The 18,384-nt window shown below is 50.9% G+C and overlaps 1 protein-coding gene and 1 pseudogene across 2 annotated transcripts; one reads left to right on the top strand and one right to left on the bottom strand.

The window, feature by feature from the left end:
- Window positions 1–18,384, top strand: part of LOC100092818 — a 42,924-nt pseudogene that overhangs the window by 8,787 nt on the left and 15,753 nt on the right.
- Window positions 14,553–17,685, bottom strand: LOC103165586 (zinc finger protein 629-like). Of its 2 annotated transcripts, none has more exons than XM_007657418.4 (3): window positions 17,595–17,685; window positions 16,199–16,273; window positions 14,553–15,857 (listed from the first exon to the last, which is right to left on the bottom strand). In XM_007657418.4, exons 2-3 carry the CDS (start codon window positions 16,236–16,238, stop codon window positions 14,644–14,646), a joined length of 1,254 nt encoding a protein of 417 aa, XP_007655608.2. In that variant the 5' UTR covers window positions 16,239–16,273; window positions 17,595–17,685; the 3' UTR covers window positions 14,553–14,643. The 2 variants fall into 2 exon arrangements, with proteins under 2 accessions (XP_007655608.2, XP_007655607.2); XM_007657417.4 differs by having other exon boundaries at window positions 16,187–16,273; window positions 17,595–17,684.

Below are 18,384 nucleotides of genomic sequence, written 5' to 3'. Positions count from 1 at the left end.
TCTTAACTGTAACTTGGAACCAAAGGACTTTATGACAGGGCAGGACCAGTGAGACGAAGCACCTCCGCAGTCCCCACTGGAGCTATGGTAGCTTTGCGTCCATCTGTGGCCCTAAAGGGACTCCAAATGACAGGAAGGAAATTGGGCAGCAAGCCAAAAGAGATGCAAGAAGCTCTTTTCTTGTCTGCTAAACCTTTTTTTTTTACTTTAATGGGCACCCATCTACTTGTTGTTTCGTGGGTGGGAGGGAGGGTGGCAGTGACTATCAGGATGGAGATGGGATAGCACAGGGACACAGGGTTTGGAACAGAGCAGGTTTTGACTAAACTGGGTTTAATGTGTCTGGAAAGCTGGGTTTCAGTGAAAATAGGAAATTGGAATGCTACCCCACCTGCCCCTCAACCTCCCTGCCGTTCCCCTAACAACATCTGGCTCACTGTCAGCACACGGCAGTGACACTGTAGCTACCCTGTAACTTATATTTTAATATATTGAAAGGTATCTAATGAGGTTGAACATTCAGAAAAGCACACTTCGCGTACAAATGCCACCTCTCTTGTTCTTTGACCCGAGTCAAAATCTCTAACTCTCTTGGCTATTTCTCATGTATGGGAAGGTATTCTAGCCCCTGCCTTTTGGGGTCCCACAGCTTTCTCAAGCTTTCTTCTCTGATCCTTCTCCCAACTCCAGGAGGACTTCCTTTTACTCAGTATACACATCAGTCATTGATATTTATCAAGTGCTTACAGTATGCAGAACACTGGCCTGGGCTCTTCATGGTTCTTGCCCACATCGAGCTTGCAGAGTAGAGTTGGAGGCAGACATGAAAAGAAATTACAGATGGATATGTATATAAGTGCTGTGGGAGTAGGGTGAATATTAAAGTGCTTAAGCGGTATAGACCTAAGGGCATAGGTGATGGAGAAGGGAGGGTGAAATTTTGCCAGATCCCTATGTCACAGTCTTCACAGTCAGAGAGTTCCTTCTAATAAAATAATAATAACAATTATGGTGTCTGCTAAGCACTTACTATCTAACAAGCAATATACTATCGCCAAGATCCGCCCTTTCCTCTCCACCCAAGCTACAGGCTCTCGTAATATCCCGGCTAGACTACTGTGTCAGCCTTCTCTCTGATCTCCCTTCCTCCTCTCTCGCCCCGCTCCAGTCTATTCTTCACTCCGCTGCCTGGCTCATCTTCCTGCAGAAACGCTCTGGGCATGTCACTCCCCTTCTTAAAAACCTCCAGTGGTTGCCTATCAACCTCTGCTCCAAACAAAAACTTCTCACTCTAGGCTTCAAGGCTGTCCATCACCTTGCCCCTTCCTACCTCTCCTCCCTTCTCTCTTTCTATTGCCCACCCGCACGCTCCGCTCCTCTGCCGCCCACCTCCTCACCGTCCCTCGGTCTCGCCTATCCAGCCGTCGACCCCCGGGCCACATCCTCCCGCAGTCCCGGAATGCCCTCCCTCCTCACCTCCGACAATCTAATTCTCTTCCCCTCTTCAAGTCCCTACTTAAAGCTCACCTCCTCCAAGAGACCTTCCCAGACTGAGCTCCCCCCTTTTCCCTCTGCTCCCTCTACCCCCCCTTCACCTCTCCGCAGCTAAACCCTCTTTTCCCCCCTTTCCCTCTCCTCCTCCCCCTCTCCCTTCCCATCCCCTCAGCACTGTACTCGTCTGTTCAACTGTATATATCTTCATCACCCTATTTATTTTGTTTAATGAGATGTACATCACCCTGATTCTATTTATTTGCCATTGTTTTAATGAAATGTTCTTTCCCTTGACTCTATTTATTGCCATTGTTCTTGTCTGCCCGTCTCCCCTGATTAGACTGTAAGCCCATCGAAGGGCAGGGACTGTATCTATTGCCGATACTAAACGCTGGGAGAGATACAAGAGAATCAAGTCCCACATGGGCTCACAGTCTACGAGGGAGAACAAGGATTGAATCTCCATTTTGTGGATGAGGGAACCGAGGCATAGAGAAGTGAAGCGACTTGCCCAAATCATACCAGCAGGCAGATGGCAGAGCTGGGATTAGAACCCAGGTCCTCTGATGCCCAGGCTCTTTCCACAAGACCACACTCTTAGGGTCTAATCTAATTTGCGTCATTGATTCCGAAGGGGCCGGGGGTTCCCTGGAACAGGAATTTGGAAAGCTGGCTTAGCCTGTAACATTCAGGCTTCATAAGCCACAGAACACACACATTCATCTTTCCTTGATCTTTTTTTATGTTTACAGGAATTCCCTTTCCCAATTCAGCCCTAATCCCCTGGACTGAATGAAGGGAGTTGCTGTGGGCTCAGCAGTGCTGCCTTGATGGGGAGTTACTGAAAGGTGGCCACGCAGGTGAGGACCGTGGGAGGGAAAGGGATTGGCCGTGAAATGGAAGTTTCCATCTCAGTCAGCACTTCTCTGCTTTTACTCACTTGGGGAGCCTCAGTTAGCTCCCCTCCCCACTTAGCAGCTTCTCCCGGATAGACTGCAGAGAGTTTCTGATCGACACCACCAGCTCTTCCACCATCCTCCAAGCACCACTTTGTCCAGGAGGAATGTTAGGGGAGAGAACAGAGATGGGAATGGAAGTGAGGCTCCCCCATAGGTGAGTTTGGGAGAGTATCGGGAGAAGGGAAGGTAGCAGGACAGGAGAGGAAAGGGTGGGCCTGATGTGAGGGGGGCATAGAAAGGTTGTCTCAAAAATGGACAAACTGATGTAAGAATCCTGCTTACAGGGAAGGTGGAAATCTTAAAAGCTGAAAAGTTGGATTCCTGGTTTCTTCCCTGAATTCCCTGCACCCCAGGGAACTCCCTCCCTATCTTATTGTCCTGGGAATTCTGTCTTGAGTCCTTCCTGTCTTCATTTTCTCTCTGTGGTGGGCAGACTGAAGGCCAGGACTTGTTCACTGTCCATTCACCCATTAGAAGGAAGATCTAGGGGAGGGGAACAGGAGTCTGGATTGTTGCTCCTGAGACTTCTTCTCCCTGTCCCCTCTCCCCCCACCATGACTTCCTTTTTATCAGTAGGCATGAAGAAGGGGGAAGGGAGGTGGTGAACCCGGACCTTCTAGCTTAGAGAGCCATAATTTGGCATGTCAGAGCAGACGGTTCCCTCCCTCGCCCACTGAGGCATCCTGAATGTCCCCTCTGCGCTTCCCTTCCTCCTTCTGAAGGTCCCATCCCACACTCTGCTTCTTTATCACTACAGAAGGTGAGAGGGAGAACAAGGAGGATTATCCTGAAGATGAAGAACCTCCAGAACTATCCTTAGTCCAGCCTGGGGAAAAGATCACCTCTGATTCTGTTGAAGTTCACAACGATGAGCCCAGAAGCCCTGAAGGCCGATCCGATCCCATAAGGGTCTTTGAAAAACCCCTGAGAGGAGAGATTCAGATCACTTTCCTTGGCAGTCCAAAGGGCTCAAGAAAACCCCAGACACTGCACGCAGGCCCGTACGAATGTTGCAACTGTGGGAAAACTTTTAATAAGAGCTCCAATTTTCTCAATCACCAGCGAATTCACACAGGAGAAGAACCCTATAAGTGTACCGTGTGTGGGATAAGCTTCTGCCAGAGTGCCCACCTTATCCGCCACGAGAGGACCCATACGGGAGAGAAACCCTATAAGTGTGGTCGGTGTGGGAGAAGCTTCATTGAGCGGTCGGCCTTGAGCAAGCATGAAAGAACCCACACCAAAGAGAAGCCTTGTAAATGCCCCGAGTGCGGGAAAGGTTTCAGTCAGAGCTTAAACCTTATTACCCATCGGCGCACCCACACGGGAGAGAAACCTTACGAGTGCCCCGAGTGTAAGGAGAGCTTCAATCATAATGGGCAGCTCATCAGCCACCACAGGACCCATACAGGAGGGAAGCCCTACACCTGCGGGGTGTGCGGGAAAAACTTGGGGCACAGGACCCGCCTCTTTAGCCACAAGCGAACGTACCCAGGCGAGAGACCCTGTTGGTGTGATAGGTGTGGGAAAATCTTCGGCGACCACACCGTGCTGAGGGTCCACAAGAGGAGCCACACGGGAGAAAAGCCCTACGTGTGTCCTGAATGCGAGGAGAGATTTAAAACTCAGTCTGTCCTGATCATCCATCGATGAACCCACACAGGGGAGAGACCCTACCAATGTGGTGAATGTGAGAAAGTTTTCAGCTCTAGCTCGTACCTAGCATGGCATCAAAGAGACCACAGGGGAGAGAAACCTTAGGCCTGCGACATGTGCGGGAACGGTTTTTGAGATCGCTCGGCCTTGAAGATACATCAGAGGGTCCATACGGGAGAGAGGCCGTATCGGTGTCGGGTGTGTGGAAAAACCTTCAGCCGGAGCTCCAACTTGGTCAGTCACCAGTGGGTCCACACGGGGGAGAAACTGTATGCGTGTTGGGAGTGTGGGAAGGGCTTCAGTCAAGGCTCCAATCTTAACAAACATAAACAAACTGATGTAAGAGGAAAACCCATCTCTCTCCTGAGTGAGGGAAACCATCTTACAGGTGCTCAAATCCCAGTTCTCTACCCAGTCCCAACCAGCTCAGGAAACCGATAGGGTTTTCCCTCCTAATCTACAATGGTTAACGTGGGTATGGCACTGTTTGCTTTCTCCCCAGATGCTATGGGATGAAGTACATTCAAATGGAGGCTTTTGTCTCTTTTTCAAGGGACAGCTTGGTGGGACAAAGAATGGGAGTGGATGGTGGGGGGTGAGGAAGAGAGGATCTGTCTCTCTCTTCTATTCTCACCCATTTTCTGGCAATGTCGTTTATAGTATGTGAGGACTTACCCTCTGATAAGTGCTGCTGTTCCCCATTTTATAATGCACTTTTATTTCTCCAAGTCACTTTCACATCCGGTTCTCTCATTTTATTCGCATAGTATCCCAGGGAGATAGGAAGAGGCAGGTATTATTATTCCCATTTTCCAGGTGAGAAACCAAGGACCAGAAAGCTAACGTGGCTCATTTAAGGTCACACAGCAAACCAGCAGACTGGAACGCTGGTAATGATAATAATATTAATAGTGTTATTTGTTAAGCACTGGGATAGATACAAGTTAATCATGTTGGACAGAGTCCCCGTCCCACACAGGGCTCATCTTCTAAGTAGAAAGGAGACCAGGTATTGAATCCCACTTTTACAGATGAGAAAACTGAGGTACAGGGGAGTTAGAAGCAGCGTGGCTTAGTGGCAAGAGCATGGGCTTGGGAGTCAGAGGTCATGGGTTCTAATCCCGGCTCTGCCACTGGTCCGCTGTGTGACTTTGGGCAAGTCACTTGACTTCTCTGTGCCTCAAGTTACCTCATCTGTAAAATGGGGATGAAGACTGTGAGCCCCACGTGAGTCAACCCGATGACCTTGTATCTTCCCCAGCGCTTAGAACGGTGCTCGGCACATAGTAAGCGCTTAACAAATGCCATCATTATTATTTTATTATTATTCAGTGCTCAAGGTCATACAGCGGGCAAGAGACAGAGCCAGGATGAGAACCCACGTCCTTTGACTCCCAGCCCCGTGTTCTTTCCACTAGGTCCCCCTGCTTCCAGTCTCATGGTTTCCACACTAGGCCCCCGTTGCTGCTGTAGTGAGAATCAATCAGTGGTAATTATTGAGCCCTTACTATGTGCCGAGCTTTGTACTAAGCACTTGAGAGTACAGTATAACAAAGTTAGTATACTGCCCACAAGGAGTTTACAGTCTATAGGGGGAAACCAAGGACCTGAATTATTCAGAGGTGAATGGTTAGGCAGTAAGCAGAATTGGTGAGAAAGAAGGTTGTGGGACAGATGGAGTACAATAGGCCTGGATGGACAGGGAGGAGGGAAGAACCAATTTTGAGAGAGTGAGCAGACTCCCTTAGCTAGGTGGGGGCCTGAGCAGCTCCAGAGCAAGTGAGCAAGAGCAACCTCCCCTCCCCCCAGCAGAGGTGGAGGAGGCTGAGGTGGGGATACTCCCCTGGCGGGGACTGAGCAGGGTCTAAAGGGTCTAAATCCCAGAATGAATTTGGGAATATGAGCAGTCACTCTTTATGGGTCAGGTCTCCCTCAAGTAGTTCCAAGCAAACACAGACACACAGTATTCCATTTCTCTTGAGGAGCAGCATGGCTTAGTGGAAAGAACATAGACTGTAAACTCGTTGTGGGCAGGGAATGTGTCTGTTTTGTGATATTTCGTACTCTCCCAAGTGTTTAGTATAGAGCTCTGCACACAGTAAATACTATTGAACTTGGGCCTGCGAATCAGAGGGCCTGGGTTCTAATCTAGTTCTAATCTATTCTAAAATAGTTTACCAACTGTTATATTGTACTCTCTCAGCACTTAGTACAGTGGTCTGCGCACAGGAAGTACTCAATAAATATGGTTGATTGATGGATTAATCCTGGCTCCACCACTTGCCTGAGTATCTTGTATCTACCCCAGTGTTTAGTATAGTGCTTGACACAGAGTATGCGCTTAACAAATACCACAATTCCCTTCCCATCTCTGCCACTCCTGATCTGGAATCTGATGTCATCTTTCCCCTCTCTGACCCCGTTGTGGATTCCCCCATCAAACTTTTTAGGAGTGTGTGTGAACAGTTTGTCCCCACTCTAACTGACCTTTTGGGAACGTCCTCTTCCTTGATGTCTGTACTCAGGTTGAAAAGTGCCTGGGGAAGTCTGGCTTGAAGGAATAGGGCTTGGCTCACAAGTAAGGAAACATTTACTTAAGGAATGGATTTTTCCCCAGTGGTTTTTTCCCCTAGGAAGGCCTGCTCCCTCCCTTTTTCCCTCCCCGTCTCAAATCCTTGTCTTCCACACAACTGGCTGCTATGCTGATCACTGCAGGGGCAATGGGGCTTGGGACTTCATAATAATAATAATGGGGTTTTCTGTTAAGCTCTTGCTGTGTGCCAAGCAGCATAATAATAATAATAATAATAATAATAATAATAATAATAATGTTGGTATTTGTTAAGCGCTTTATATGTGCAGAGCACTGTTCTAAGCACTGGCGCAGATACAGGGTAATCAGGTTGTCCCACGTGAGGCTCACAGTTAATCCCCATTTTACAGATGAGGTAACTGAGGCCCAGAGAGGTTAAGTGACTTGCCCACAGTCACAAAGCTGACAAGCGGCAGAGCTGGGATTCGAACTCATGACCTCTGACTCCTAAGCCCGGGCTCTTTCTACTGAGCCACACTGCTTCTCTAAGCTTACTAAGCACTGGAGTAGATATAAAATCATCACCACATGGAGCTCCCAGTCTAAGTAGGAGGGAGAGCAGGAATTGAATCCCCATTTTGCAGATGAGGGAACTGAGGCACAGAGAAGTGAAGTTACTTGCCCAAGGTCACACAGCAGGAAAGTGACGGAGCCGGAACTAGAACCCGGGTCCTTTGACTCCCAGGCCCATGCTCTTTCTATTAGGCCATGCCGTTTCTCCATGAAACACTTGCCTCCTTCCACGCTGCTCTTGGGACTTGGGTCCCATTTTCTTCTTGTCCTTCCCTCCATGAATGGGCTCTGTCTTGTTCCTCCCTCTTTAGGGGTGGTCTCATCCCTCCCCCAGATCAGTCAATCAATCGTATTTATTGAAAGCTTTCTGTGGGAAAAATACTGTACTGTTTGGGAGAGCACAATATAACAGAGTTGATAGAAATCAGTAAGCGCTCAATAAATACAACTGAATGAATGAAATATTCCCTCCCACAGTGAACTTACAGTTTAGAGGGGGAGACAGACATTAATATAAATAAATCAATTAGAGTGCTCTATACAGCATGGCTCAGTGGAAAGAGCCTGGGCCTGGGAGTCAGAGGTCATGGGTTCGAATCCCGGCTCTGCCACTTGTCAGTTGTGTGACTATGGGCAAGTCACTTAACTTCTCTGTGCCTCAGTTACATCATCTGTAAAATGAGGATTAACCGTGAGCCTCACGTGGGACAACCTGATTACCCAGTATCTACCCCAGCGCTTAGAACAGTGCTCTGCACATAGTAAGCGCTTAACAAATACCAAAATTATTATAAGTGCTGTGTGGCTGAGGAAAGGGTGAATAAACAATGCAAACCGAATGCAAAGGAGACTCGGAAGGAAGTGGGAGAAGAGGAAATGAGGGCTTAGTCGGAGAAGACCTCTTGGAGGAGATGTGCCTTCAGTGAGGCTTTGAAAGTGAGGAAAGTCATGGTCGGATATGAAGGTGGAGGGTGTTCCAGGACCTGAACCAGAGGTCAGTGGCGCGGCCAGATAGTCGAGAATGAGGTACAGTGAATAGGTGGCAGTGAGTAGAGGAGCAAAATGGGAAGGCTGGGTTGTAGTAGGAAATCAGGGATACCCAGGTGGAAATTGGATCCAGTACCTATCCCTCAGGGAGCTGACAATCTAAGAATATAGGTGGAGAGAAGGGATTGGAGACAGGCACATCAGGAGTGATGAAACATTAAAACACAACACAAACAAATGCACAAAATAGGCATAAAGGTCAGGACACACCCTTAGGACACACGCAACCGCTACAGTAGCCACCAGGTTTCCCGGGTTTTCTGCTGCTTTATAGGGGCAGTTACCCCAGGCCTAAGCAGTCAATGGTACCGGGGCTAAAAGCACATTTAAATATTGTCTTGTCTTTTGTTCCGGCTTTATCTCTCCTGACACCCTGCCCCCCCACCTGGGGACTCCATCAACATTTAAATGCAAACAATACAGGGAAGCCGCAGCACTTTTTCCAGGTAAAGGTGGAGCTGGAGATACTGAGGAAGCAGGGATCTCGCTCAAGGAAAAGGTCCACACCCTGAGAATGTGTCCAGCTCTGCTTTAAAAGCAGTGAGATTTGCCGCAAAGGGACCCCAATATATTTTTCCTTTGGGCTCTAGATTCCTGGATCTAGGCAGTGCAATCTTTACTAATAGGCACACCCTGCCCGGTTGAGCTCCCAATTTCCAGATATTGTCCATCAAACAGGAGGTCTTAAGCACCCCTTGTAATCCCGATGTATTGTGATTTACACGTATTGATCCACTTAACCTTCCATATTATCAACAGCTGTTGCACTGTTTCTCCTCCAGCTATCTGCGAGTGGCTTGTGTTTATTATCCTTCTCGGGTTTTTTTGCATTCTCGGAAAGCAAATATTAGCCATCTGTTGAAACCGTGTGACGATTTGAATGTAAAACCAAGCCATTAGGACAGGACAAAACAGGAAGTGATTTAAATGAGATAGAATGTTGCCAATATATTGAAACTATAAAATCTATATATGATTAGGAATGGAATTATATATATTATGAATTAGTTATATTAATATCCATCTCCCCCTAATGACTGTAAACTCATTGTGGGCAGGAAACATGACTACCAACTCTGTTTTATTGTGCTCTCAAGGGCTCAGTACAGTTCTCTGCACACAGTAGGCACCCAGTTAATCTTATTGATGATAATGATGAGTTAATTCATAACTTTTTAAAATGGGGTGAGGAGATGGGAGGTGGTGGCTCTGGTCCAGCAGTCACAGCCTCCATTGACCCACTTCACCCTGCTCTGAGGTCCAGGACTGCGTGCCTGACCTGTGCCTCTGTGGCTGGCTGGCAGAGAAGGTAATTGAGAAGGGAGATGAGGAAGAAGACTATGAGGAAGGATATGGGTCGGGCAAAGGAACTATATAATCTATATTTCTATCTACCTTGATGCTGTCAATGCCCGTCTATTTGTTTTGTTTTGTTGTCTGTCTCCCCCTTCTAGACTGTGAGCCCGTCACTGGGTAGGGATTGTTTCTGTCGGCGAGTTGTACTTTCCAAGCGCTTAGTACAGTGCTCTGCACACAGTAAGGGCTCAATAAATACGATTGAATGAATGAATGAACAGGGGATATAGGGTTAGCCTGCTGGGGAGAGGAAGACTGAACAAAAACCAAGTCTCTGTAGAAATGCCGGTGGCCTAATGGGCTGAACATAAAGATTCTCAATGAGCTGTACGCCGGTTTCCATTCTGTACCCTTTAAGTATTTGATATTTGCCCCCATCCTCAGCCCCCACAGCACTCGTGCACATATCTGTAATTTCTTTATTTGTTCATATTAATGTCTGTCCCCAACTAGACTGTATCCTCCTGGTAGGCAGGAAACATGTCTACCACCTCTATTGTGGTGCACTCTCCTAAGCGCTTAGGACAGTGCTCTGCACACAGTAAGCGATCAGTAATGCCATCGATTGGCCGATTGATGATACTCTGGTCTTGGTGTCACAGCCAGCTTCACTGCCGCCTGAGGGAAGGGGTAACCGTCTGGTCACATCATCGTCTTGAGCCCACGTCCTTAAGGGACAAGGTGAGATATTCCAAGGCAAGGTTGCTAGCCTATACAGCAGCTGTGAGACATGGACCCTTTTTCACTGGCCTCCACCGATTAACAAATGGCCCTGCCAACCTTTCTCAGCTGTTGCTTCTTTTCACAGCCTGGCGGAGACAGTTGGGACGGTGACCTGAGGAGGCTGGAAATTCCTGTGGCTTTCGAGCCTTGGGTGAGAAAAGTTGTCAGGTCAAAGGAAGAGGAGGCTCTGCATGTCTTGGAAGCCAGAAGTGGGTGGCAAGGAGCCCAGGCTACTTTGCTGCTGAGAAGAGACTGAACCAGAAGGGACTGGGTTCTAAACCCTCTCTGCCCCTTATCTGCTGCGGGACCTTGGGCAAGTCACTGAACTTCTCTGTGCCTCAGTTACCTCTTCCTGTAAAATAGGGATTAAGACCATGAGCCCTATGTGTGATGGGGAATGTGTCCCACCTGTGTATATTTGTATATGTTATTTATTACTCCATTTACTCCATGAGAAGCAGCGTGGCACAGTGGAAAGAGCCCTGGCTTGGGAGTCAGAGGTCATGGGTTCTATTCATGGCTGTGCCGCTTGTCAGCTGTGACTTTGGGCAAGTCACTTGACTTCTCCAGGCCTCAGTTACCTCAACTGCAAAATGGGAATTAAGATTGTGAGCCCCACCTGGGACAACCTGATCACCTTGTATCCCTCCCAGTGCTTAGAACAGTGCCTGGCACATAGTAAATGCTTAACGAATACCATTATTTTATTAATGATGTGTATATATCTATGATTCTCTTTATCTATTCTGATGGCAATGATGCCTATTTTGTTTTGCTGTCTGTCTGCCCCCCCGGTTTAGACCGTGAGCCCATCGTTGGGCAGGGATTGTCTCCATCTGTTGCCGAATTGTACATTCCAAGCGCTCAGTAAGCGCTCAGTAAATACGACTGAAAGAATGAATGATTGGCATGCAACTACCCTAGCCCTTAGCACAGTGCCTGGCCAATAGTAAGCGCTTAAAAGATACCATTTTTTAAAAAAGTTGGCGGAGGCCGCGTCACTGAGCTGCTTGTGATCGGCCAGTAGAGGGCGCCTCCAAATTCTGCTATTCTCTTTTTCACCACGAGGTGGCGCGCTTCAGCGGGCCGGCGGGGCCGCCGGCCCCGGAGCGGGGCATCTCGGGAAGTGTAGTTCCTGCCAAATAGTAATAATAATAATAATGTTGGTATTTGTTAAGCGCTTACTATGTGCCGAGCACTGTTCTAAGCGCTGGGGTAGACATAGGGGAATCAGGTTGTCCCACGTGGGGCTCACAGTCTTAATCCCCATTTTACAGATGAGGGAACTGAGGCACAGAGAAGTGAAGTGACTTGCCCACAGTCACACAGCCAACAAGTGGCAGAGCCGGGATTCAAACTCATGAGCCCTGACTCCAAAGCCCGTGCTCTTTCCACTGAGCCACGCTGCTTCTCTGCAACAAATAATAATAATGTTGGTATTTGTTAAGTGCTTACTCTGTGCAGGGCACTGTTCTAAGCACTGGGGGAGATACAGGGTCATCAGGTTGTCCCACTTGAGGCTCACAGTCTTAATCCCCACTTTACATTTGCGATACCTGAGGCTCAAAGAAGTGAAGTGACTTGCCCACAGTCACACAGCTGACAAGTGGCAGAGCCAGGATTCGAACCCATGACCTCTGACTCCCAAGCCCGGGCTCTTTCCACTGAGCTACGCTGCCAAATCTAGCAGGCCGGAGCTGCTACCGAAAGGCCCAGGTGAGGACAACATCCGCCCACCACAAGGATTTCTTAGGAGAGTCAGTGTTTCGGGCCTTATCTGGAAGTATATAGTTTCCACCCTCTAGCTTTGTGGGACCCCGTTAATTTAGGGCGCCACCGAGGTGATGGGCCGTCATGGTTTCCGGACAGGCCTCGGGGGCGGCCAACCTGGGCGACCAGGGAGCGGGAATGCAGGACATCTAGGTGCGGGGTCCGGCAAGGAGCAGCCGTCACGGTTGCACTTCCTCAACTTTGGTTGAAGGCCATTTGGCGACGGAGGGCCATCGTCCTCCCCAGCTCAGGAAAAAAGGGACCTAGGGGTCCTCGCGGTGGAAGCAGCCTAGCCTAGCGGATGGAACTCGGAGCTGGGAGTCAGAAAGACCTGGGTTCTAATCCTGCCTCCACCTGTCTGCTCCGTACGCCGGCACCTTAACTTCTCTGTGCCTCAGCTACCTTGTCTGTAAAACAGGGGTTAATAACGTTGGTATTTATTAAGCACTTATTATGTGCAGAGCACTGTTCTAAGCACTGGGGTAGACACAGTGTAATCAGATCATCCCATACGAGACTCACAGTCTTAATCCCCATTTTACAGATGAGGTGAGGCACAGAGAAGTGAAGTGACTTGCCCAGAGTCACACAGCTGACAAGTGGCAGAGCGGGACTCAAACTCATGACCTCTGACTCCCAGGCCCGGGCTCTTTCCACTGAGCCATGCTGCTTCTCTGTACTGAGTCCCATATGGGACATGGACTGGGTCCAACCTGATTAGCTTGTATCTGCCCCAGCAGTCAGTACAGTGCCTGGCACATAGTAAGTGCTTAACGAATACCAATATTAAAAAAACAAACAAAAACCTGGGGCTTCATGATGCGTGGGTGGTATTAGCGAGGGAGGGTTCCTGCCACCCCGGAGCTCCCTGAGCCCTGGGGATGCAGGGAGCAAGGAGAGAGGAGAGAGACATACACTGAGTCACCAGACGAGACCTCTGGACCCCAACACTTATCTCAAACGCAAGTATGTGAAGGGCTACTTCCGAGTAGGGGGAAGAAGATGAATAGCCAAACTGAATGATCTTCCTGCCTCTGAATTCACTCACCGCAGGCTGTCAGAGTTGGAGATGAAGCCCCGCGAACCCACTGGAAAAAAACTGTTTGCCCCGCTGTCTTTCTCCCCTCTTTTGGCCCAGCCTCACCTCCTATTGGATCTTCTGCACCTCCCCCCAGTGTAGCCCTTTTGTTTCCCCTGGACTCCTTTCTCTTCATTCAGGTTGGGGTCAACACAGCAAAGGATGTTAGCAGTTTAAGGGGGAAGTTCTAGGAGCTCCCCTGTATCCAGCCCTAAACTACCTTATACACCCAGACCTTTCCACTCCTCCCATTTATTCTAATTTCTTACTTTGTTGGCCTGCCTCTTCCCTTTTCATTCTCATCCCATTCCTTACTCCCCCACCCCCACTTCCTCTTTCCTGGAAACTGTGGGTGCCTGATCTGGCTTGGTTCTCTGGTACCCATGAAATTTTTCAATTCAACAAGAAAATCGTGGGTGTTGTCCACACTCCATCTTGATTAACCATGTCAGCTTCTAGGGACAGTCTGGACCAGTGTGGGACTGAAAGCCCATAAGAGAGGCCATTCAACCTGGGAAACACTAAGGATCTGGGACCTACCGCATACGTTGTGGGCCAGGAAAGTGTCGACCAACTCTGTTATATTGAACTCTCCCAAGCGCTCAGAACAGTGCTCTGCACACGGTAAGTGCTCAATAAATATGATAATGTTGATATTTTTGATTGACTGATTGACTGACATATGACTGACTGATCACATTACATGCTGCTAATCCAAGCCTGGGGCTGGGACTATAATCCCATATTTCCCCAAACTCTGATCATTATGGGGCCCGCATAATCCAGTCTCGCCCACTCCCATGAGGCTCTTAGGGGGAGGGCATCCCACATCCAGCAACAGCCCCAAATCCAGCCATCCTACAATTCTCTGATCCTCACTCTTCCTTCTGGGGTCCCAGAGCCGGATCCCACTTTTGACTCCCTTCCAGATCTCAGGGCCAAGCCTGGGGCCATGGCAGATGGAGAGTAAATGGTTAACTGGGAGTTAGGGGGTTCTAGACTGTAAGCTCACTGTGGGCAGGGAATGTGTCTGTTATGTCGTACTCTCCCAAGTGCTTCGTTCAGTGCTCCGCGCACACGAAACGCTCAGTAAATCTGATTGACTCATTCTGCTGAAGGAAGGAGGAGGAAGGGAGGAGGGGGAGCTTGATAAAATAAGAAAGGATTAAAAAAGGTTAAAGTGATAAAGAAGATGGAAGAGGAAAGGGGGAAAAATTTTCAACCCCCTGAAGTCCCCCCTTGGTCTTCCACCAAGCTTTCCGGCCCTTTCTCCGCTCAAGTTGAAGTCACTTCCCCGTAATCATCCCAAGTGAACCCTCTTCCCTCCCCCTGTAACAGGGACTGCCCCGGGCACAGACTTCCCAATCCCAGAGGATGTTGTTAATACATTTTAACACAACACGGACTTGAGGTACAAAATTCCCTCCCCGCCACTGTTCCTGGAGCGGTCCCTTTTAAGCTTTTCCTCCTGAGTGGGTTTCCAGATGCTGGATCAGGTTGGAGCCAGACCCAAAACCTTTCCCACACTGGGGACATTTGTAGGGTCTCTCCCCCGTGTGAATGCCCTGGTGGATCAGGAGGTTTGAGCTGCGGCTAAAGGCCTTCTCACAGTGGGGGCATTTATAGGGTCTGTCGGGCGCGTGGGTTTTGCGGTGCTGGAGGAGATTGGAAGCCCGGTTGAAGCTCTTGCCGCAGTCGGGACACTTGTACGGTTTCTCCAGGGTGTGGCTCCGCTGGTGGGTGAGAAGGTTGGAGCTCTGGCTGAAGCTGTTCCCGCATTCTGGGCACGTGTACGGCTTCTCTCCCGTGTGGGTTTTCCGGTGGCGACTGAGGCTGGTGCTCTGCTGAAAACTCTTCCCACACTCGAGGCACTGGAACAGCCGCTTGGGGACGTGGGTGCGGCGGTGGTTGACCAGGTTGGAAGGCCGGGTGAAGCTCTGCCCGCAATCTCCGCAGGCGTACGGCCTCTCGCCCGTGTGGGTGCGGTGGTGCTCCACCAGGTCCGAGCTCTGTCTAAACCCCTTTCCGCACTCAGGGCAGCCGTAGGGCTTCTCGCCCGTGTGGGTCCTCTGGTGTCGGATGAGGCCAGAGCTCTGGCTGAAGCTCTGCCCGCAGACGGGGCACCGGTAGGGCTTCTCCCCGGTGTGGACCCTCAGGTGAGTGTTGAGGTTGGTGGCGTCGCTGAAGTTCTTCCCACATTCGGGGCAGGTGTGCGTTTGGTCTCTGCCGTGGGATTTCTGATGGGCCATGAGGCTGGCGCAGTCACTGAAGCCGGCCCCACACGTGAGGCGGTTCGTGCGCCTCTCTCCCACGTGGGTTTGCTGGTGAGTCAGGAAATTGGACCTCAGGCAGAATCTTTTCCCACAGTCGGCGCACTGATACGGTGCACCCCACACGACGGAAGCCCGAGGGACGGGCGAGGGAGTAAGCTGTTTCTCCCGCCGCTCCGAGGGAGGCGGCGGGCCCCATCCCTCCTCCGGGATGTTGTTAGCCTGTCCCGAAGGCACCTCTTGAAGGTCCTCGTCCTCGGGATTCCGGGGAGGGTCTTCCAAGGGCCAAGCTGAGGACAACTCGACCCTGAGAGGGGTTCCGGAGAGAGTCTCTTCAGGCCCCTCCTTCACGGGTCCTTTCTCCCGGGGTCGTTCCTCCTCGCGTTCGCTCACGGATCCTGTGGAGAGACAGATGGACAGTCCTGGCTTCTCTCCTCACTGCGTGTCCCGGGCCAGGACGGGCCACGCGAGGGCAGAGACGGTTTATCTAAGCAGCGTCTGGGGCGGGGGTGGGGGCTGAGGATTGGGAAGGGAGAGCCGGGGCAGTACTTCTTCCTCGATCTCCCACCCGAACCTCCCAGGCAAAGAACTGCTTCCGATGAGTCACGAGGCGGCGACTGGTCGGAACTGGGAAAGCCCGAGGATGACAGGGAACGGGACCAGGGGATAGTTACACCCCAAATGGTACGGAACTGCGGCCCTTCGTGGGGTCGATCAGCACCGTCACCTGGGTGAGCACCTCTCTCCTCTGGAATCCTCGGTTCCGTTCTTCGCTCCATCCGGAAGGTCGGGCCCAGTTCTCCAACGAGGCGCCCTGAGGGGAAGAAACCTGTTAAGGTCTGAGGTCTGGGGCCGTCTCCCTCCAGCGTCAACTGAAAAGGTCGAGAGCCTCATCTTGGTGAGCCTCATCGAGGTCTCGGTCGGGGTCTACCCGTTTTAGTCCGATCCACCGGGTTCAGAGCGTGCGGGTGGGGAGGCCGGGCAGGGCTAAGGGAAGTGGGAGGAAAGGAGGGTGTAGATCAAGTTGTCTCGTCCCCTATAAATTCCTCATCGGCAGGAAAGGCGTCTACCAACTCTGTCATGGTCTGCCGCCCCGAGCGCTTAGCACGGTGTTCCGCCCGCAGGAAGCGCTTTATAAATACCACTGACCGACCGGTTGGGCGAGTGAGGGGAAGGCGAGTAGAGCAGACCCCCCTTCCTCCTCCCAGAACCCAGGCGAGCGGCCCTTCCGGATCTGCCCTATTCATTCACTCACTCAATCGTATTTATTGAGCGCTTCCTAGGTGCAAAGCACTGTGCTAAGCGCTTGGACTGGACAATTGGGCAACAGAGGGAGACCATCTCAGTGGAAAGAGCCTGGACTTGGGAGTCAGAGGTCACGGGTTTGAATCCCGGCTCTGCCACTTGTCAGCTGCATGGGCAGGTCACTTCACTTCTCTATGCCTCGGTTCCCTCATCTGTAAAATGGGGATTCAGACTGTGAGCCTCACGTGGGACAACCTGATTCCCCTGTACCTACCCCAACGCTCAGAACAGTGCTCTGCACACAGTAAGCGCTTAACAAATACCAACATTAGAGAAGCAGCGTGGCTCAGTGGCAAGAGCACTGGCTTTGGAGTCAGAGGTCGTGGCTTTGAATCCCGGCTCTGCCACTTGTCAGCTGTGTGACTGTGGGCGAGTCACTTCACTTCTCTGGGCCTCAGTGACCTCATCTGTAAAATGGGGATTAAGACTGTGAGCCCCACGTGGGACAACTTGATTCCCCTGTGTCTGCCCCAGCGCTTAGAACAGTGCTCTGCACACAGTAAGCGCTTAACAAATACCAACATTACTATTAAACGTGGCTCAGTGGAAAGATCCCAGGCTTGGGAGTCAGAGGTCGTGGGTTCTAATCCCAGCTCCGCCACTTGCCAGCTGTGGGACCTTAGGCAAGCCATTTCACCTCTCTGGGCCTCAGTGACCTCATCTGTCAAATGGGGATGAAGAGTGTGAGCCCCACCTGGGACAAACTGATGACCCTGGATCCTCCCCCAGCGTGGAGCACAGTGCTTGGCACCTAGTAAGCGCTTAACAAAGCCCAGCTTTTTTTTGTTTTTAAAGGGGGAGACGGAGAGCCTCCCCTGACCCTGACTCACCGCTCCTGGGGGACCGGGGATCAACGGTCCCCTGGGGCTGCCGGGGTCAGAAATGGGGCCCGACCGGCCGTGGCCGGGCAGGGCAGGGGAGGCGGCTCAGCGGGACCGGAAGCTCGGAACCGGAAGTGTCGTCCGGAGCCGCTCTATACTGCTGGAGGCTCCGGCGTCTCTATGGTTCGGGAAGCAGCGTGGCTCCGTGGCAAGTTCCCGGGCTTGGGAGTCCGGGCTCATGGGTTCGAATCCCGCCCCCCGCCACTTGTCAGCCGGGTGACTGTGGGCCAGTCACTTCACTGGGCCTCAGTTCCCTCATCTGGAAAATGGGGATGAAGACTGGGAGCCTCGCGTGGGACAACCTGATGACCCTGGATCTCCCCCAGCGCTTAGAACAGTGCTCTGCACATAGTAAGCGCTTAGCAAATACCCACATCATTATTTGTGAGGCCTCCGCGCCCGGGGCGGCAGCAGGTCGGCGGCCGAGGGCCTCCCCCTCTGGGGAGACTTGCTGGGACTCAGGCTTATTCATTCAATCGTATTTATTGAGCGCTTACTGTTTGCAGAGCACTGGACTAAGCGCTTGGAATGGACAGTTCATTCATTCAATAGTATTTAGTATTTATTGAGCGCTTACTATGTGCAGAGCACTGTACTAAGCGCTTGGAATGAACAAGTCGGCAACAGATAGAGACAGTCCCTGCCCTTTGACGGGCTTACGGTCTAATCGGGGGAGACGGACAGACAAGAACGATGGCACTAAACAGCGTCAAGGGGAAGAACATCTCGTAAAAACAAT

Source organism: Ornithorhynchus anatinus, chromosome 11 (genome assembly GCF_004115215.2).
Source record: "Ornithorhynchus anatinus isolate Pmale09 chromosome 11, mOrnAna1.pri.v4, whole genome shotgun sequence".
Taxonomy (NCBI): Eukaryota; Metazoa; Chordata; class Mammalia; order Monotremata; family Ornithorhynchidae; genus Ornithorhynchus; species Ornithorhynchus anatinus.
This window is presented reverse-complemented; position numbering and strand designations above follow the sequence as displayed.

What these genes read in the sequence shown, in the direction of transcription:
- LOC103165586 (XM_007657417.4), bottom strand. Translation starts at nt 16,238, where the DNA reads ATGGAGCGAAGAACGGAACCGAGGATTCCAGAGGAGAGAGGTGCTCAC. An exon ending in GGAGAGAGGTGCTCACCCAG is followed by an intron (nt 15,858 to 16,186) that starts GTGACGGTGCTG and finishes GTCTCTCCACAG; the next exon opens with GATCCGTGAGCGAACGCGAG.